Raw genomic sequence first — 22,165 nt, 5'->3', positions numbered from 1 at the left:
TTTTCTCTCTCTCACCTACTTCAGGATGTTTCTATATTATTTATTTTTTCCTCATATATCTTTATTTTTTCCCATCTGCATTGACTCCTCTTCCACCTATACAAACATTACTAAGCCTTTCACATCTTATAAAAGAGCTTCCTGTGATCCTGCTAACTTCTTAAGCAATTTCTGTAGCCTTCTCCTTTTCTGCACACCAAACTTCTTAGAAGATTAGATGACACTACTTACACATACCACCTACTCATTGTTCAACCCCTTGCTTTCTGATTTCATCATGGGAGTCCTGTTGAGTGTAAAAGGTAACTGATGATAATCCATTCTTCAATACAGTTGACTTGTCACATGTTTCATTATCCTCTATCTCTTAAAATATTAAACGTGGTCATTTATTTATTTAAGATTGTGTGTGTGTGTGTGTGTGTGTGTGTGTGTGTGTTGCTTACTGTGAACCTGGGCCCTTTTCTTGGTAGTAAAGAGTAATAAACAAAACAAACTTAGATCCAACTCTTGTGAATCTTCCAATGAAGTAATTGAAACACATGGTACAAATGAACACACTAAAAATATTTAATTTAAAATTGTAGTAAGCATAGTGAAAAAAATGGATGTTATGGGATCTAATTTAGATTATAAAGTGCATATCTAAAAGACAAAGAGGCATTAGACAGGGCGGTTTCAGACAGAGTGAAGAGCAAATCAAAGTCCCTAAGGTGGAAAAGAAAGAGTTTAAGATATTCAAGAAAGACGAAGATTACTGTGGCTGAGACCTGGTCAGACAGTAGAAAGTAGCAGGCAATTAGACTGAAGTAACAAGCACAGGCAAGATCACACAGGCCATGTTAAAAATTATGGATTTCTTCTTAACTGTGTGGACACCCATAGAAGGAATTAAGCTGAAGAGTAATATTCAATTTACATTTACATAAACTCAATCTGGCTGCTGGGTGCTTAATAGGTTAGAGGTGGACAAGAGTGGAAACAAGAAGACCAGTTAATATGCTACTGCACATTATCTGAGTTAAAAATGAGAATGGCTTGGCTTGGAATGATGGCAGTGGCTATGGATAGAAGCAAACTGATTTATAACACACAGTTGACCCTTGAACAACGCAGGGGTTGGGAGCATCAAGCCCCACACAGTCAAAAACTTTACGTGTAACTTTTGACCCCCTGCAAACTTAACTACTAATAGCCTACTGTTGATGGAAAGCCATATTAATAACATAAACAATCAATATACATTTTATGTTATATGTGTTACATAGTGTATTCTTACAATAAAGTCAGCTACAGAGAAGAAAATAAGAAAATCATATGAAGAGAAAATATATTTACTCTGTATTAAGTGGAAGTGGATCATCACAGAGGTCTTTAACCTCACTGTCTTCACACTGAGTAGGCTGAGGAGGAGGAGCAGGAGGAGAGGTTGGCCTTGCTGTCTCAGAGGTGGCAGAAGTAGAAGAAAACCCGCATATAAGTGTACCTGAGCAGTTCAAACCCATGTTGTTCAAGGGTCCAGTGTATTTTGGAAACAAAATCTACAGGACTTAATGATGTATTTGGAGGTAGGGGGAAGAGAGGGGACCACAGATGTGGAAGAGATCAGAAGAGTGAAGGAGAAGAATTAGAGAAAAAGATCAAAAGTTCTACTTTGTATATCCTCCTCCTTGAAACCTTTTCTTACACATGACCTATCTTTCTGACCTTGCTTTCAGCACTTTTACTTCATTGTCTTGCCCCAAATGCAAACATGCTTGAAGGCACTGCTTAGATATTCTCTACTGTCCCTCTCCAATCCTCTTTCAGTTTCATCTGGCCCTAAACTCTGACTCTAAGCAGATGACTCATTATTTTTTCTCTCTTGATTCACCCAATTTCCTGAGCTATAACACATTTTCAATTGTTTTCTGATCGTTTCTCTTTAGATGACCCCTTTGTACCTCCAACTCAACTCAAAATTAAATTCATGTTATTCCCATATCTACTATGGTTCTTACTTATATTACCACTGCCATCTTTCCAGTCACCTGGATTCATATTCACAACTAACTTCTGCTTCCTCCTTGCTCTTTGCTTCAGTTGCTATGGTTTTATCAGTGCACTCTAATGCATTTTATGTTTCTACCTTCCTTATATTTTCCTGAAGTGGAAGCCCTGATTGTAACTTAAGCCCCCATTATACTTTACCAGATTATTTTTATCACTTCTATCTTCCTACCGCCAATATCTTTCCTATTCTATCGACCAGCACATGACCTTTAGAGTAATCATCCTAAATAACAATTGTAATCATTTCACTTGTGTCTAAAATCTTCAATGATTCTATTGTCTTCATTCTCTTATCTTCAGAGTAATTTTCAAATTTCTTAAAAGTGTATTAAATGCTTCTTATGATCTGACCCCAATCTATCGTCTACCTTGATTCCCAAATAACTTGAACGTCTCGTCATCCTGAAAATCTGTCTGATGCTTTCACAACGCTGTCCCTTTGCTCATGTCACGTGTGCTGCCTTCACCTTTTCATACTGAAGCCCTTCTTTCTTAGAAGCATAAAATGATGTCTCTCACCTCTCCAACTAGCAATAAGTTCTTCTCCTGATACTCCCCAATAGAATATGAGTCTGCAATGGAACAGACTTCTTTCATCTTTTATCCCCCACGGTGCTGAGCACACTATCTTGCATATAGCAGGAACAGAGCAAATATTAAATTGAACTGACATATTAGCACTCTTTCTGATGAGTTTGTAATGTGTCCAATAATCTTGATAAATGTGATTATATAATGAATTTGGCCTTAAAGTCAGATAATACGTGAAATGTATATTTTTTATGTGAGCTGTTTACAGAACCAAAATCTCTACTTTACTATGAATAAGCCTTTATAGGCCTTAATTTAAAATAGTAATAAATTAAAAATTCCTCAAATTTTTGAACTGAGGTTTATTGAGGTTTCCTCCTCTTTTACACCTTTCATTTCTTGGGGACCCTGGAAAGAGCAGTCTTTATGAATATATTTAAATTCTGAGATATAATCAAAAAAATTACCTACCAGTTTCTCTATCAACCAAAACAAACACTAAGCTATTTAAGCATTGGATTGATTTTTCTGAATTGAAAGCTTGGCCTTATCTAAAATTTTATGCAAGTTAGCAAAATGTGACTATCTGAAAATTTCAAATAAATTCCATCAAGCTAAAGTTTGCCTCCACTCTAACGAAAGGATCAAGTCCAGTAATATGAATGCTAAATGGAGAAATGGAATGGTTAGAGTAGATATAGACTCGGTAAAAAAATCCTACTCAATTTCAACAAAAAACTTCTAGATAATTCCTTAAAAGTAAAATGAAGAGAAGAGTTTGACCACTATAATTGTTGGCATTTACACTCTTCACTTAGCTAATTTATCTCTTTAAGAAATTTTTTTCTAAACGAAAGTTTCTAGTCCTTAATTCTCTAATAGCTGTTTTACCTTCTCTGTGAAAATTAGAGAAATGACAGACAACTGAGGACGAATAATACTTTAAGTTTATTTCAAAAACATGTTTAAAATAATAATTAAAGCTATATATAAAGATAATTTTATATTTGAACTTCCTCCAAATCATTCTTGACTCATATGTCTTTTTTATGAAAGTTATCTAGGATGATATCTCTTTTCTGGGAAAAAAAGTTTTAAAACATTGCTTTATCTTCAATAATAATTGCTACTAATTCAAGGGATCCGCACCTGCAGATTCAACTAACCTTGAATAAAAAGTAGTTGGTTGCATCTGTATTGAACATGTATAGACTTTTTTTCTTGTCATTATTCCCTAAACAATATAGTGTAACAACAGTTTACATACTATTTGCATTGTATTGGGGATTATAAGTAACCTAGAAATGATTTAAAGAATAGAGGAAGAGGAGCATAGGTTATGTGCAAATAAATACAAAGCCGTTTTATATAATGGACTTAAGCAGCAGGAATTTTGGTGTCTTTGGGGTCTTGGAACCAATCCCCAGCAGATATCAGTTGTCTTATTTAAATGTCACAAGCACCCTACAAAGTAAGCATCATTAACCCCACCTTGGAGCTGAGGAAAGTGAGGTTACATTACTGGCCTGAGGTTCTATATGTAGGAAGTCAGGGAAGAGGAAGTCAACTCAGCCCTTTGTGAGGACACAGCCTAAGCATTGGATGGCCAAACAGCACAGATCACTGGTGTCTGGATATCCCAAGGGCAAACAAATGTTGAGGAAACGTCTAATGTCCAGCACCTGTTGTTTCCTGACTTTTTAATGATCGCCATTCTAACTGGTGTGAGATGATATCACTGTGGTTTTGATTTGCATTTCTCTGATGGCCAGTGATGATGAGCACTTTTTCATGTGTCTGTTGGCTGCATAATGTCTTCTTTTGAGAAGTGTCTGTTCATATCCTTTGCCCACTTTTTGATGGGGTTGTTTGTTTTTTCTTGTAAATTTGTTGGAGTTCATTGTAGATTCTGGATATTAGCCCTTTGTCAGATGAGTAGATTGCAAAAATTTTCTCCCATTCTGTAGGTTGCCTGCTCACTCTGATGGTAGTTTCTTTTGCTGTGCAGAAGCTCTTTAATTAGATCCTATTTGTCAATTTTGGCTTTTATTGCCATTGCTTTTGGTGTTTTAGACATGAAGTCCTTGCCCATGCCTGTGTCCTGAATGGTATTGCCTATAGGAACACTTTTCCACTGTTGGTGGGAATGTAAACTAGTTCAGCCATTGTGGAAGACAGTGTGGCCATTCTTCAGGGATCTAGAACTAGAAATACCATTTGACCCAGCCATCCCATTACTGGTATATACCCAAAGGAATATAAATCATGCTGCTATAAAGACACATGCATGTGTATGTTTATTGTGGCACTACTCACAATAGCAAAGACTTGGAATCAACCCAAATGTCCAACAATGATAGACTGGATTAAGAAAATGTGGCACATATACACCATGGAATACTATGCAGCCATAAAAAATGATGAGTTCATGTCCTTTTTAGGGACATGGATGAAGCTGGAAACCATTATTCTCAGCAAACTATCACAAGGACAAAAAACCAAACACTGCATGTTCTCACTCATAGGTGGGAACTGAACAATGAGAACACTTGGACACAGGAAGGGGAACATCACACACCAGGGCCTGTTGTGGGGTGGAGGGAGTGGGGAGGGATAGCATTAGGAGATATACCTATCGTAAATGACGAGTTAATGGGTGCAGCACACCAACATGGCACATGTATACATATGTAACAAACCTGCACATTGTACACATGTACCCTAGAACTTAAAGTATAATAAAAAAAATTTTTTTTAAAAACAAAAACAAACAAACAAACAAAAAAGAAACATCTAATGTCAATGGGTAAGAAATGTTATGGCCTATTACATGAATCTCTAGCTCTTCCTTTAACTTTTTTTTCTTTTGCATTATTTTCCTTCAGTTGCTGGAAATCTTTTTGCTGCATTGTCTGTGATGATAGCTGGCTTCTTTGAAATACACCGAAAACATTTCCCTCCAGTGGAGCAGCCCCTTTCAGGAAAAGTTCTCACTGTTTCCTCCATGCCCTGTTTCTACCTGATTCTTCAGTATGTTTTACTTGGAGTGGCGGAAACGTTGGTAAACCCAGCTGGTGAGTAAACAACTTTTCAACTAACGTTAGAACATACTGAACCTTTACACAGAACACATCACCTCAACCAGAACAATTAAAGTGGTATGTCATCTATTCACCCCCTAGAGAGTTCCCAAATACTTCCAGCAAATTTATTTATTACTTTTTTACAAACATTTCATTTCTCCTCATTCCTCTACCATGCACAGAACAATTATCAATTCTGCCTGGATACAGATGGAACAAAAGATTTTTAATCTGGTTAAAGGCAATAACCATTTTGTCAGACACACCACAGGAGGAAAACCTCTGCTAAAACCCAGAAGACAACTCCAGAACACTAAGACGAAAAGCCTCTTCTCTTCTCCCTTCCTTCCTCTCACCTCCCCAGCTCTCACTCATAGATAAACTCACAGGCCGGGTGCGGTGGCTCACGCCTGTAATCCCAGCACTTTGGGAGGCCGAGGCGGGTGGATCACGAGGTTAAGAGATCAAGACCATCCTGGCCAACATGGTGAAACCCCGTCTCTACTAAAAATACAAAAAATTAGCTGGGTGTGGTGGTGGGCGCCTGTAGTCCCAGCTACTCAGGAGGCTGAGGCAGGAGAATCACTTGAACCCGGGAGGCGGAGGTTGCAGTGAGCCGAGATTGCGCCACTGCACTCCAGCCTGGCAACAGAGTGAGACTCCATCTCAAAAAAAAAAAGCTCATTTATACCCCTCCAAAAATGACACTTAATGTTCTTTGAGAGTATATAAACATGCAAATGAAATGAAAATTTAAGCCAATTTTCCAGATAACTTGATGTCTTTGAATTAAATTACACTAGATTAAATGAAATCACTAATGTTTCATAAGACAGGTTCAGAATAAGTTTATTAAATATCAAGGGTTTCTGAATTATCTAGATTGCTTATATTAATTAAACTAGCCACTTTACAATTTATCACAATATTTCAGTGACTTCTTGCAATACAGTAATGTGTGCGTACATCTATTTATCAGTGTAATTGATTATATCTTATGTTTCTATCCTCCTTAAATTTTCGTGTAGTAGGAGTCCTGATTGTAACTCAAGCTCCCATTATACTTTATGGGTAATATTTTTATAACTTCTAACTATCTTCCGACCTCCAATATCTCTCCCTTTCTATCAACCGGCACATGGATTTTAGAGTAATCATCCTAAATAACAATTCTAACCATTCCATCTGTGTCTACAATCTTCAATGATTCTATTATCTTCAAAGTTGTTTCCAAACTCCTTAAAGATAAATATTTAATAAATATGTATTGATACACATACATACTTACGATACCAAAGCAATTCATTAAACAATGAAAATAAAATTAAGTTGGAATATATTCATATATATGTGTGTCTCAGACTTCTTTTTTTATAATTGTATATCATTTCATTCCATATATTTTGCATACATAAATTACTTTATGAGATTTTATACTGGGGACCTCACTGTTTAACATTGCAAGGAAGACAAAAGAAGTGTAAAGCAATGCTACCACACAAATATTTGTGATCTTCTCTGATGTTATTCCCAAAAATGTGTTGGAAGTAGTCAGCCAAAATTTTCTGGGCTGGTATAGAGTAAATAATGAGTAAAGGTAATGAGTGAATATGTGGAGGAAATTGCTAGCCAGCTTAGCAATAGTGATTCAACATGCAGGAGCCAGAGAGGTACAGAAAACCAATGACTGAAAAAGGCAGATCATGTGCTACTCATCACTTACTCCACCACTCCTTGATTTACTCTTCAGGAAATCAGGCCTAACTGAGGTCTAACTAAGTCACTTGACTCATCTGCTATCGGGGTCATGGACCAGGGACTGAAAGAATTTGGTCTGATATCTAGCTTTTCCATTACCACCTACATAAACCTGGGAACTCATTTAACCTCCAATCCTCACTTTTCTGATATTTAAAATAGAAATAATTGTATTATTCTTTATATCACAGCATTGATAGGGTAAGAATCAATGGGAATGACAGACTACTCCTTGAAAATCAAATGACATAAAATATGAAAGGGTATTTCAAACTATAAAATCAAGTATTACCCTTCTGGGAGACAGTACAGCACAGAGGTTAGGCTCGATGGTCTTAAAGTCAGACGGATCTGAATTCAAACCCAGTTCTTTCACTGACTAACTCTGTGACGTTGGGAAAATTATTCCTCATTTCTGGGCTTTTCTCATCATCTATAAAACAGGGAGTTGTTCAAAGGACTAAGTGGAAGATTTTATGTAAAGCAAAAACCGCAGTGCCCCGTATATAGACAGCATTCAATAATTAGCAGTTATAATGTGTTGTTGTTATCATTAATAAAAGTAATGGCAGAAACCGCAATTACTTTTTCACCAACCTAATATTATTATCATGTTTCACATGAATTAATAGTGTCAGACTCAGAACAGAAGCACAGGTGTCCTGTTCCCAGCTCTTTCTGCCATAAACCACCTGAACAGCTGGGACACCTGGAAGCATAAGCAGAACTGTCTCTCACTTGATTCATCCTAGATCCATCTCTTTCCTCTCACCTCTCCCCTCCAATCCAACAGCAAGTCCTCGTTTTTACTCTGAAATAGAACTTAAATCTGGCCACATCTCACTATCCCCTTTGTTCTCCTCCTGGCGTACAACACCATCACCTCCAGTCCCAATTCGACCAGAGGCTCTGAACTTTTCTCCCTGCTTCCTCTCCTGCCCCATGAGTCCATTCTCTTCAAAACAGCTGTGGTGTTCTTCTCAAAACATAAGTTCTATCATTCCCCTGATTTAAATTCCACAGTAGAGTTTCAGAGATAAATTATTCACAATGGTGAATAATGTTCCACATGATTTGGTCTCCACATGTTGTTCCATCTACATTTAGTTACATTCTGCCCCTTGACCACATCCCCAGAAAAGTGTGTGTTTCTAAGATGCTAGATTTCTGTCTACCCCAAGGCCTTTGTACTTGCTTTATCCTTTATTCAGAATTCCCTTTCCTCTGTTTTCAAATGACTGGCTTCTTCTCATTATTGAGCTTTCTCAAAGGTCATCTCTTTGGAGGGGCTTCCTTGACCATTCCATCACTTTCCACTTAATTACCCTAGTTTTTAAAATAGCACTTGTCAGAATCTGAAATTACTTTATTTATATTTGTATTGCCTGCCTCTCACTGTAAGAATATACACTCCTGACATCAATGTATGTTTCTCCTTTCCGAAAAGTACATATACAAAATAGGTGATCAATAAATACATTTTGATTGAAGAAACAAATGAATGAAATCTATGGTTATTTCTATATGGTACAATAAAAATGTATTATTCAAACTTTTGACAGTGTCTTACACTGATGGCATTGAGCAAGGAAACACAGTGAATCACTCCATAAATGACAGTAGACATAGTCTACCCTACTAAGACATGTTATACATTGGAGATGAGCTAGAAAAAAAAAAGCAGTAGAAAACTTTTCAAATTATGTTTTAATTGTAGCAGTGTACACCTCAGCTGTCTCATACCCTATGTTTGTTTATTCAAAAAATACTGTGTGGGTGTCTACAATGTGCCTAATACTGCTCTCGAAGCTTTAGACACATCAGTTAAAAAAAATAAGACAAAAATTTCTGCCATTATAGCTTATAGCATCTCTGTGGTTGAGTAGTAGAGAGTAAGTTGGGAAGATAGAAGGCTCTAATCAGAGGAGGGTGCACAAAATTGTGATTATGGAGTGGGTACAGTTATTGATCCAAGACATGGTTTTGCAGGCCAGTCTCTGTTACAATTACTCAACTATGTCATTGTGGTATGAATGCATCCATAGACAACATATAATAAATGAGTGTGGCTGTGTTCCAGTAAAACTTTATTAAAATAGGTGGCAAGCTGAATATTACCTGACCATAGCTGGCCAACCACTGGTCTGAGGTACAAGGCATAGGCCATGACCTAGGGTGTGAGTGGAGTGGAAGCTAAGGTAGATTGGAGATCAAGGACATTGGAGGTCAAGGAACTGGACAACCAAGATTGAAAGGATGGAAGGTGGGAAGGGTGATCTATATGTATAGTAAAATTGCCAAGTATTAAGGCAGCAGTAGTACCAGAGAGTGTGACAATGAGAGAGGAACTGACAACTCTGAGAAAAAGAGGAAAATGTCCTATAGATTGGAAGACGACAGCATGAAAGGGAAGTAAATGATATAATCTGATAACATGAGCTTCAAAGCTGAAGTTTTTCAGGGTTAAGGGAGATATAATGGTCTAAAAATGGCAACAGGATAAAGTTCCATTTTCTAGGACTGTGGTACTTCTTCTCCACATGTTCAAAATAACTTTTCACCAAACACAATAAACACATTTTAACTGTTTAAGAACAACTAGAGTAAAAAAAAAAAATTTCCAGCAATAAGTCCCCAGTACCAGGTGCTTTAGGAAGGTGGTTATGGCCCTATATTTTGAAGACTCCTCATATGCTGTGATGTGGCATCTTCACAAGCACTACCCAGCTAAAACCTGGAGGCACATTTTTAGCACTCATTGGCAAGAAGACCAGCTTTCATGTACACATTGAATATTTTTTATTCTGTCTTCATAGTAAAATGGGAATTTTAGAATAGTGACAGACTTGTTGATATTATCTACATTGTAATGGGCTAAAAGAAATATCTCAGAGCCTAAAAAAAATCAAAATGATGATCACTAAAGTTTCAAAAGATCAGAACATGCAAGTAGATGCCTAAAAATGAAGATTCGAGGACTTGAAAAGCTAAGTCCTATAAAAGGGAACTGGAGGTTTTCAGAAACGACTAAAATGACACCAAAGAGAGATTAACCAGCAGGCAGAGAGCTGGCAAAGTGTGTTCATGAATTATATACCATACCAGAAGTTCCAGCAGGAGAAAAGCATAGGATTAATAATTAACTAGCAGAGTAATAATGGGCTTGTATGTTCTGCTTTTTCTTAGTGAAAGAAATAGGCCTACTTACTCTTTCTGCTCATTGCTTGTCTCCTTGTACTTATGGAAAGGAAAGTTTATAAGCCAAATCCTTTTTATCACTGTGAATCATTTATTCCCAAAGCCTATTCAGGCTTCCTCTCATACTCCCATTTGGGCCTTTCTGAAAATACTGCAAGGCTCCTGCTGGTGATTGGTACTACACAAAGAGCTGTGTTACCTTGCCACCAATATTTGAAGCCCTTCTCCACAGTATTTTACCTATCACCATTGTTATCTTCATCTCCAATCAGCGTTTGTGGGAAAAGTGCACATTTAGCACTGCCCTTTGTATTAAATAATGTGCTGTTTCTGCTCCAGAGTTTAAAGTCCAGGAAAGATAAACTGATGCCTTTTCCCACCTCTCAGTTCCAGCACGGAGCACTTTCCTGAAGCACAAAATGGGATTCCTTTAAATCTTTATGGGATAAATAAATCAAGACATGTGCAGGACCCACCGAAAGTAAAACAGACATTTTACATTAAGGAAGGAGCATTAATACATTTACATCATGTGTTAGTAAGATCATGGAAAAGTTCTGGTAAATGCAGAGTTTTGCTGCGGCAAAGTATTAAAAACAAACAAACAAGCAAACAAAAAACCAGGGGTAAATATTCCCGAGAGGAGCAGGAGGAGATAATAAGATCTCTTACTTCTCATTGAGAAGGAAACTAAATGTTTAGTGTTTACAGGACAGTCATGCAACACGTAACAACATTTTGATCAATGATGGATCACGTGTATGACGGCAGTTTCATAAGATTATAATATCATATTTTACTGTACTATTTCTGTGTTTACATATATTCAGATTCACAAATACTTATCACTGTGCTCTAATTGCCAACAGTATTCAGTACAGTCACACGCTGTACAGATTCGTTGCCTAGGAGTGATAGGCTACCCATATAGCCTAGGTGTGTAGTAGGCTAGACCATATAGGTTTGTGTAAGTATACTCGATGATGTTTGCACAATGGCAAAATCACCTAATGACACATTTCTCTGGACATATCTCCATCATTAAGCCACGCATGACTGCACATCTGTTTTCTATCATCACTTTTCTTTTTAAAATGAGCTGTAATATTTATTTATGATTTCATTGTGGAAAGATTTGCAAAGCACAAAAGAGTAAGAGGAATATTAGAAATCCAGTAATTCAACCACTCAAAGCTAAGACTGTTAATATTATTTAGTGTATTTCCTTACAATTTTTTGGCACACATATATAATAGAGATTAGTATAATGAACTCCCCTGTATCCATCTTCTAGCATCAATAATTTTCAACTCATAGCCAAAACTTGTTTCATTTCTACTCTCATTCACATCTTTTTTCCTTCTTGTATAATTTTGAAGCAATCCCAAATATATTATAATAAACATCAAATATTTTAACACATATCCATAAGATTGTCATGCATTTTAATATATTATGTTTATATGGCATGTACAAAATCTCATATACTTATTTTCATCTATTTCTGATTCCAAAAGAAAGTTATTTTTAATTGAAAATTTAAAAAAATTTTTTTCGTGGTTTTTTTGACCTCTTGTTACTATCATTACTGGCACCCAAAAAATGACTTGGGAAGGAAAGATAACCACTTTGGAAACCCAATGCTTAAGCTATTGTTTCTCTCTCTGAGCACCTCTCCTGAAATGAGATAATGCATATTAAGGGCTTTGTACAGTGCCTGCACAAGTAGGAGCTACTCAATTTGATAAGATTAATACTGTCAAAAATACCTAACCCTTATTCAGGACCCAGGACCTACGAGTCAGCATTGTACTAAGCACTTTACATGTAGTATTGCAGGTAAGTGTCCCAGCACCTCTGCAAGTGAATAATGATATTATTCCCATTTCATAGAGGAGGACATTGAGGCTGGAAAGTTTAAGTCACCTACCTAAAAACACAGAGATAGTAGATGGCTGACATGGTGTTTTAATACTATCTTGTCTAACTCCAGAGCCCATGCTCTTAACCTTGATGCAAATGTTATACAATACAAGTTTTCTATAAGGAACCTAACGAATTACACAGAATCATAGAATTGATAGATTGTCATGATATTATCTAATAGAGGCCACACCTCCATCCAAAATTTATCAGAAATATTCAATTTGGAGTGAAATTAAGGTGAATACATTAGGACACTCAACTACTAAGTAATCAAATTCTCCTTGTAGCTGGGTCAGGGTATATTTTTGTCATATTTTATTCCTTGAAGACATCTGTAAATTGCATCACAGCATATCTTACTACAGTAACCTTAACAAAGTCCAACCCAAATTTTTACTGTATCAGTAAATTTGCTTTGATATATGATCAACATCAATTTGAACAGTCTCTATGAAAGCATTTTCAGGAGAAAGTTCTAAATTCTGACCTCTCTTTTTCTCTCAGTCTCTGTAATATCATACAGATTTGTTCCAAGCACCGTCAGAGGAACCTCCATGAATTTTCTGACACTGTTCAAAGGATTTGGCTGTTTCACAGGGGCACTGCTTGTGGAGTTGGTATATCTCATCTCAGAAGGTAAAAATAGGTTCATGGCATGCTTATATACATTGAGTTGATGACTAGGGAACAGGGAGACCAAACCTTAAGAGAAGGGCTTTGCCAGTGCAGTCTTTTTTTAATTGATCCACTTTTGCAATTAAGATAGAATTAAGACAGGAAATACACTCTTGCTGTATTCATTAATTTCTGGGAATTGTTTTTCTTTTGATAGGAGGAGGTAATTACAGAATGTCATGCTGTCCTTAGTGTATTTTAAAACAAACTGGTCATTATATTCTTATTAGATCTTTCAATGAGGCCATATGCAATAATGCCTCACAGCTGGCATAGACAGTCCTCAGAAAAACTAAGATCTGTGTAAATATAGGGGATGGGGTACCTGAATGATCTTTTTTTTCTCATGATTTGCCACAATGCTTGTCTATGCAATCCAAGAGAAATTGTGAATTGAATAATAAATGGTATTTTAAAATTTTCCCAGTAGAGATTTTGGTCAGGAGAAACAACTAATCTGAAAAATTCAAATATTATTTGAAATATTAAAGTACCTACTAAAGCAAATGTTAGATTAAAGCAAATTTTAAAGAACTACTCTTTGGTTGCATGTGTTGGTAAAAACAACAGCCAGACAGGATGACAATAATGATAAGTCATCACAGTGAAATGACTTTGGCTGTATTTTAAATCCAGAGTTTTGAAATTCTGTTCTAAAATGTCGATATATCTTTAATTTAATTTTAATGTACTTTTGCTTATTTTATGGAAATGATCACAAGTGTATTCTCTACTTTCAAAAATACTTATTGTTGTGCACTAAAAATGATGTAAACAAAGTGTTAGTTTCTATTCTCTTATAACAGACAAATTTAATTTACCTGCTTTCAAACTATGGAAAAAAATCAACTTCTATGAATGAGACACTCCTTTTAACACTAAAACACTAAACCTCCATTCAAAAAATATTTATCAAGGACCCATTCTGTTCCAGGCACTATATTGGGCACTGGTGATACCATGGCAAGCAAAATAAACACTTGCAAGCCCTCAGGAAATTTCCAGGGGTACAAGGAAGCAATGAAATTAAAAGTGAAAAAGCCAATGATAGATATAGCAGCAGAGTTCTTGGGAAGAAACCTAATAATCCTTGACTGATGACTGACAAGGTCAAACTCTGCCCTTTCTTTACTTATCTGAGAAAATTAAGCTGAAGTGTGTGTTGAATATTTACTGTGTACCAGGCTATGTGCTACATGGAATTGTGTGAGATATGGTCCAGTTCTCAAAGAACTCAAATTCAAACTGCGATAGCTAACTGTGTGAACGGCAGCAAGTTGCTGACTTCTGTAGTGCTCAGATTCTTCGTACATAAGCTAGAGACAAAGCACTGGCGTTAAGGTTTTGTAAGATAACCTTGAAAAGTCTTACTTATGTTCACACCTGAAACATTTTCAGTGTTGAACATGTTTCCTTTCTTTACATTACTCAGTGAAGATATTTCCAAAAATTTACTAAAACAAAATTTCTAGAATCAAATCACATTTGACATATACCTGAAGAACTGCAAAGTCAAATATTACTACAAGTTTATCTTTTATATAAATCTAAATGTTTCATATGCATGCTTAAGCAGCCTACCCAGAGTTAGGCCAAACAACCTTGGCTAAGTTCTCCCCAAGACTATCCTCACTTTTTTTTTTTTTTTTTTTTTTTTTTTTGTGAGAAAGAGTCTCACTCTGTCACCCAGGCTGGAGTGCAGTGGCACGATCTCAGCCCACTGCAACTTCCGCCTCCCAGGTTCAAGCAATTCTCCTGCCTCAGCCTCCCGAGTAGCTGGGACTACAGGTGCACACCACCACACCCAGCTAATTTTTGTATTTTTAGTAGAAATGAGATTTCACCATATTGGCCAGGATGGTCTCGATCTCTTGACCTCGTGATCCGCCCGCCTCGGCCTCCCAAAGTGCTAGGATTACAGGCGTGAGCCACCGCACCCGGCCAAGACTACCCTCACTGTAGATACTAGCCACAAGTTTGGAGATTCCTAGGGCTGTCATCACCTCTGACAAGCTGCCTATAAATGTGGGGATCCCCACAGACTCCTTCGGGTATGATAATTTGCTAGAATAATTCACAGAACTTAGAAAAGTACAATACTTATAATTACTGTTTATTATGGCAAAAGAATACAAATCAGAATGAGCTAAAGGGAGAGGCACATGGAACAAGGTCTGGGAGGGTTCCAAAAGTGGAGGTTCCTTCATCCCCAGGTATGCGCTAACCACATCAATATAAGAATAATGCCAACCAGGTGAGCTCACCTGAGCTTCAGTGCCCAGTGTTTCTGTTGAGACTTTGTCACATAGACACCATTGACTGAATCATTGTGAGCTCAATCTCCACCCTCCTTCTGCTCCCCAGAAGTTGGGCTGGTATATGTGGCTCAAAGCTCGAAGTCTGATCATGTGGTTCGTCTTCCTGGCTGCCCACTCTCCATTCCGGGTCATCTGATTAGCATAAATTACCTATGGGCCCTCTCCATTCTGAGTTGCCTCATTAGCATAAATTATCAGGTGGGGACTGAGGGTCCCACCATAAATAACAGACATTATAACCACTCAAGAAATTGAAAGGATTTAGATTACCTCCCAGGAATCAGTCCAGGCAAATTTTTTAATCACATAACTGTTCTTACAAAAGCATTTCACTGAAAATCTAAATTTTTATTGGGAATCTGTATAGTATAGTAGGAGCTTTTACATGCATTATTGCATTTATTACAACAACCTTATATTATTATTGTAATTTTTTAAATGTAACAATTAAGGCAGAAAAAATAAAGTCAAGTTCTCTAGTCATCACAACTGGTAGCTGACAGAGACCTAATCCTCTTAGCATTCTGAAACCAGTTCCAACATTGATTTCAATACACCAAGCAACTTGTAGAAATCCCTAGATGTAAGGGTTATATATATATATATATTTTTTTATTATACTTTAAGTTCTAGGGTACATGTGCACAACGTGCAGGTTTGTTACATATGTATACATGTGCCATGTTGGTGTGCTGCACCCATTAACTCGTCATTTACAATAGGTATATCTCCTAATGCTATCCCTCCCCCCTCCCCCCACCCCACAACAGGCGCTGGTGTGTGATGTTCCCCTTCCTGTGTCCAAGTGTTCTCATTGTTCAATTCCCACCTATGAGTGAGAACATGTGGTGTTTGGTTTTTTGCCCTTGCGATAGTTTGCTGAGAATGATGGTTTCCACCTTCATCCATGTCCCTACAAAGGACATGAACTCATCATTTTTTATGGTGGCATAGTATTCCATGGTGTATATGTGCCACATTTTCTTAATCAAAAGAAGACATTTATGCAGCCAACACACACATGAAAAAATGCTCATCATCACTGGCCATCAGAGAAATGCAAATCAAAACCACGATATAAGGGTTTTTAAAGACATTTGTTAATTTTGCAATATAACCTCCTTGGATAGAGTTTTGTATAATATTGATAATATTTTAGATACAGTACAAAGGTGGAGAAACAAAAGTTTATATAATTCTGGCACAATTTGGTGCGCATGAAAGGAAATTTGCCAAGGACACATGGTGAGGACATCTTAGCAAGATGGGTTGCGGGGTGGGGCACTTTCTAAACTGTGCTCAAGAGAATACCATTTAAATTACCACTAATCAATTTAAGCTACATCTTCTTTTAGATGTATTCTTTCCAGTTTATAAGAATACTGTGTTATATCAAATTATAATCCCAATAAATTACAATCATAGAGTTGAATGTTGCCTTAGATCTCAACTAGTCTAACATTGTACCAAAAATAGAAGATGTAGTAGCATAATCTAGTGCCCAGAAAAATTCTCTACTTTGAGATATAACCTGAGTGTGCCCATCTATTGATCACTATGTTCTACAGAGTAAGTCCGATTCTCCATTCACATAGCAGCTCTTCAAACATTTGATAAATACTTGGAGAAATAATATGGTATAGTGGTTAAGAGAATAGGTTCTGGAGTCAGACCACCTGAATTTGAATCCAGGTAGTCTAGCTATGTGTTCTCAATTTCTATTTCAGTAATGATAATAAATAATATATTATGTTGTTCTGAAGATTAAGCAATTAATGTGCATAGTAATTGTTCAATAAAGATGACAGTCATGACCCCTTCTATTTTATAGACAAACCACTCCAGTCTTTTCATATTGCATGATTCCTTGATTTTTCTCTATCAAGGCCCCTCCATCCATTAAACAAACAGCAACTTGTCAGTATCTTTCTTAAAATATGGCTTCCAAAATCAAACATAATATGGGTACAACCAGGGTACAAAATAGGTACAACCAGGATAAGTATGTTACTTTTATCAACCTGGACTCTCTCTCTCTCTGAATGCCAACAGAGATTTTGTTGACTTTCTCACAGTTGCATCTTGCTTATGGTCAATTAAAATTTGAAACTTTTTTTAATATTCAGGAGTTGCTTTCAGCTCAGTTCTACTCATCACAGTTCTTTTTTCTAATTAGATGCAGCACTTTATTTTTATCTTTAATAAATGTCAACCCATCATCCTAAGTAATAGACATTTTTGAAAATTGATTCTATGTCATCCAGGGAATTACTAATCTTTACTTCTTTACTTGCTTTGTGTCATCTGCAAATTTGGTAAGCAAGTTCCTAGACTTCTTCCAGGTAATTGATAAAATTTTTGAATTGGACAGGACCAAAAAAGAGTCTTGCAGAAAATTCCTAGACCTCATTTCAAGTTAATGATAATCCATTAATCCTCTCCCTTTGGATATAATCAGTTCCCAATTCACCTAATTACTATCATTCAGCCCACATACCTCCATCATTAACTAAATGACATCACAGGAGACTTTTCATATGTTTTTCTGGAAATAGGATAAGTCTCTTTGCGACAATCGCTTTAGCCATCAGAATAGTATTCCTCAATGAAAGAAATGAGGTTCATTTAGATGATTTGGTTATAGTAATCCTATACTGGTATAATAAATAAAGGCCCTAAAAGACAGTGACCATAAGCATGGCTTTGGGTAGGTCAGTATCCCTCTAAAACTGGTTTTTCTTAATAAAAAAAGGAAATTGTACTTCACTTTTCTCAGACAGGATAAGAGAATAAAACTAAATAAGATATTTGAAAATTTTCTATGCCAGAGATTATTTTTAAATATAAAATTGTCATATGATATAATGGTTCATTTGGCCAAAAACAAGATCAGTCCACTCAAACAATCAGACAAATCTTTTTGACAGAAGTGACCATAATGAAACAAACACGATAATTATACATTTAGGCACCCTACATCCTTCAGCATTTCATTTAGTATATAGGATATTTTCAACCTTTAAGGATTCATGTCAGCTGAGCATGTGTGCATGTGAGTGTGTGAGAGTGTTAGTATACCCGATTGGAAAAGAATATCAGCTATCACAGTCTTCCAGTCTCCAAGCTGCATTAGTCATTTTTAGCACCATAATGGAGAATGGTGTGAATGCGGTAAATTCAAAAGATTTCTCAAAACTTGACTGTGCAGACAGATAACTGTTAGAGTGACATTTTCAGTACAAGTGAGAAAACTGATCCTTCTGGGATCTCTAACTCTGAGTGCTTTAAAGGAGAAGATACAAGACTAAACTCATCCTCCTACACTAATCATTTCAGGAATAGTTTATCTAAAAGTAGCAATGCTAATATAAGGGAATGAAGAAGTCAGTCAGACTGCTTATTTCAACTCTATCCCATTAGCAACAAGATCAATTTCCTCACACTCATGAATTTGAACTTAAGCCTTTTCATAAAAATAACAAAACAGAATTCAGTAAAAAATGACATCTTAGTTATGGACATGCAGGCGATTGAAAGATCCGAAGCAAAATATTTAAGACAAAAAGGGATAATTGGGCAGAATCAAGAGGTCAAGTGGTATATCTTCTTGTCCCTACAAGTTCCTTCTCCTCAAAATTCGGGAAAAGGATAAAGAATGTAGCTGTTTAATTTCCATCAAGATTATTTTAAATTAAAAATGAGATCTCCTAAAAGACTCATTTAAATATCTATGATTATTGAGGCCACTGACAGTTATGTCAGCATGAATCACTGAGTCACTCTCGAAACAGGAATTTGCAGTTGCAGTAAACTTGAAGAAAATATTTATGCATCTGGAAAAGTATTCCAACTGCATTTCATGGGCTCATGCCTATTATCTAAGAGATACGCTTGTTGAAATTCAGATCTATGCCTCGGGTCCAACTTCGTATGGGATTTGGGCTTACAGATTTTTAGATTCAGAGGGGAAAAATAAGTGGCCTACTGCCATAATTCACCCTTAGCCAGGCCCATACTCTACTTGTCAACTGGTTTAGTGCCCTTGTTCCTGTGGCTAAGTCAGCAGGGCCCCAAAAACTCCCATAGGCAAACCCTGCTCATGGTCCTCAGTCAGAATTAGATGCAAAGCCTCCCTCATACAATGGTTTTATGTATTTCAGATACAATTTATTCTATATCATTAACCTTTTAATCCACAGAAACCCCTGATGCTGCACAGAGGACTTTGAGTTTATAACAGCATCAAGAAAGAGCCAGCTTCAGACTGTGGAAAGCAACAGTCCATTGCTGTTGGCTCACGAGAGGTAGAAAAGGCAGACATTTGAGTCAAATGAACCTGAATTCAAACTCAACTCAGCTCTCAATGAGCTCAATTACTTAACCATACTGAGTCCCAGTTTCTGCTTCTCTAAAATGGAGTCTGTTTCTCTTTCTAGTCTTCACTAGTAACTTACCTTTCAAGGTTTTTATGAGGACTAGAAGAAATAGATAAAAATCACCAGCTAAATGTAGGTGCACAAAAAATAATGATTTTGTTGTTATCTTGAGTGGGACCCCAACATCTTCCAGGTGGACTAGATGTATTATAGATGTGATGTTTTGGTATGGCACTTAATTCTCCAGAAAAGAATAGATTCCATATTTGTGGAGTTCAGTTGTCCTGTTCAACTTCAATTCCACGTGGAGATTGGGAGAAGATGAAATTAGAAAGTGCTCTGAGATTCTTCCTGGCCTCATGGACCCATGTAATTAATGAAGCCTCCTATGCATGGCAAATTTGTAAGTCTAGGTAGAGTTAGACACATATGCACATGCATACTAGGAGTACCTGGAAATGGTATTGAAGCTGAAACTAGAAAGATGAGTGCAATTTAGCTTGGTAAGCCTAGGAATGAGGTTTTTCTGGTAGACAGCACATATATCAAGGCCCACAAATAAAGAATTGATAGATGCATAAGAGGAACCCAGAGAAGGCCGTAAGCTGAAAATATTCAAAAAAGGAGGAAATGGCATGAAGTCACACTGGAGAGTTAGACAGGGGCAAAATCACGTGGGATCTTTGAATACAGGGATTTTACTTTTACTTGAATGTTGTTAAGAATGGTAACATTCAAAACACCAATGATTTACTGGTGTTTTGGGTGTTTTGGGAAGATCATTATGGTTCCAGTATGATTTTTGAGGGAAGAAGGAATAATTTGGAGAAACAAGGAGGTAGAACTGAAGTAATCCAGGAAAGTCTGGAATAGTAATGAACTAGAGAGGAAGTGGGCAGATGGAGCGAAGTGAATGGATATAAGCTATATTTTAGATGTAGAATCAACGTCTTAGCAACGGTTTTGAGAAAGTCAGGAGACAGTAGGATACAAGAGGGAAGAGGTAGTATCAGGAAAGCATTCCAGTTTCTGCCATGAGCTACTGGGTGGGCAAAGATTCCATTTACTAAATGGAAAAAACTGGAAGAATAGATTTTAAAAGTTGCCATCCATTTGCTTTTTAACACATTGTTTGACATACCTGTGACACATCCATATAGAAATATCTGGAGGCCAGAAAAAAAGGTCTTTGTTAGATACATAACTATGAAACTCTATGGCACAAAAATAACGTTTGAAACCATGGAAATGAATGAAATTACATAGTGTAAGTATTAAGAATGAGGAGAAAAAGGAGCCCCAACATTAGAGGTTGGATGGAAAGGAACTAGTTTGCCACAGAAAATACATAGCAGCCAGAAAGCTGGAAGGAGGGAATTATATATGCATATATACACACATATATGTGTGTATATGTATGTATATATGTATATGCACATATGTATATTCACTGAAGATAAGAAAGAAGATGGTTTCAAGCACAGAATGGCAAATTGTGTCAAATGCTACTATAAAATCAAGTAGGATGAAGAATGGAAGCTATTCATAAAATGTAGCAACACTATGATCACTGATACCTTTAATAAGGGCCATTTCAGTGGTGAAATGAAAACTAGATTGGATTAGGGTGATGGATGTCCAGTACATGAAAAAAAAAAAAAAAAAAGGCATCATGTTTAAAGAACTCTTTTGAAGAACAAGAAACTGAAGAAGATTTAAGAGATAGCATGATGGCTAGAAGGGGATGTGGGTGGAGATGCCAGATTTAGCAAATAAAAATACAAGATACATAGTTAAATTTGAATTTCAGGTAAACAAATAACTTTTTGGTCTTTAAGAATGTCCTACGCAATATTTAGGTCATACCTCCTTATCCTAAAAAATACATACACCTTCTTATACTAAAAAATAATTCCTCGTTTTGAAATTAAAATTTAAGTGGGAACCCTGTATTTAAAACCTTAGGTGTGGCTTCAAGATACTTTTTTTATTATTTTATTTATTTTGGGGGGTTTTTTAGAGATGGGATCTTGCCCTGTCATCCAGGCTGGAGTGCAGTGGCATGATCATAGCTCACTGCAGCCTTAAACTCCTGGGCTCAAAGGATCCTCCTGCCTCAGTCTCTGGAGTAGGACCGTAGGCACACAACACCGCGTGGCTAATTTTTTTCCATTGTTTTAGAGATGTGGGTCTCACTATATTGCCCAAGCTGGTCTCGAACTCCTTGCCTCAAAAGATCCTCCCACCT

At 36.7% G+C, this 22,165-nt stretch overlaps 2 protein-coding genes across 2 annotated transcripts in view; one reads left to right on the top strand and one right to left on the bottom strand.

Moving 5' to 3' along the window:
• Positions 1-22,165, bottom strand: part of DERA (deoxyribose-phosphate aldolase) — a 358,665-nt gene that overhangs the window by 35,499 nt on the left and 301,001 nt on the right. The window lies entirely within an intron of this gene.
• The window catches only part of SLC15A5 (solute carrier family 15 member 5), an 89,166-nt gene that overhangs the window by 47,728 nt on the left and 19,273 nt on the right, over positions 1-22,165 (top strand). The window contains exons 6-7 of the mRNA XM_063712047.1: positions 5,469-5,657; positions 13,053-13,184. Of these exons, the coding sequence (XP_063568117.1) occupies positions 5,469-5,657; positions 13,053-13,184 (321 nt within the window). The remainder of the gene's footprint in view (positions 1-5,468; positions 5,658-13,052; positions 13,185-22,165) is intronic.

Source organism: Pongo abelii, chromosome 10 (assembly GCF_028885655.2).
Source record: "Pongo abelii isolate AG06213 chromosome 10, NHGRI_mPonAbe1-v2.0_pri, whole genome shotgun sequence".
NCBI lineage: Eukaryota > Metazoa > Chordata > Mammalia > Primates > Hominidae > Pongo > Pongo abelii.
The sequence above is the reverse complement of the archived record's forward strand: the minus strand, read 5'-3'. Positions and strand labels throughout refer to the sequence as shown.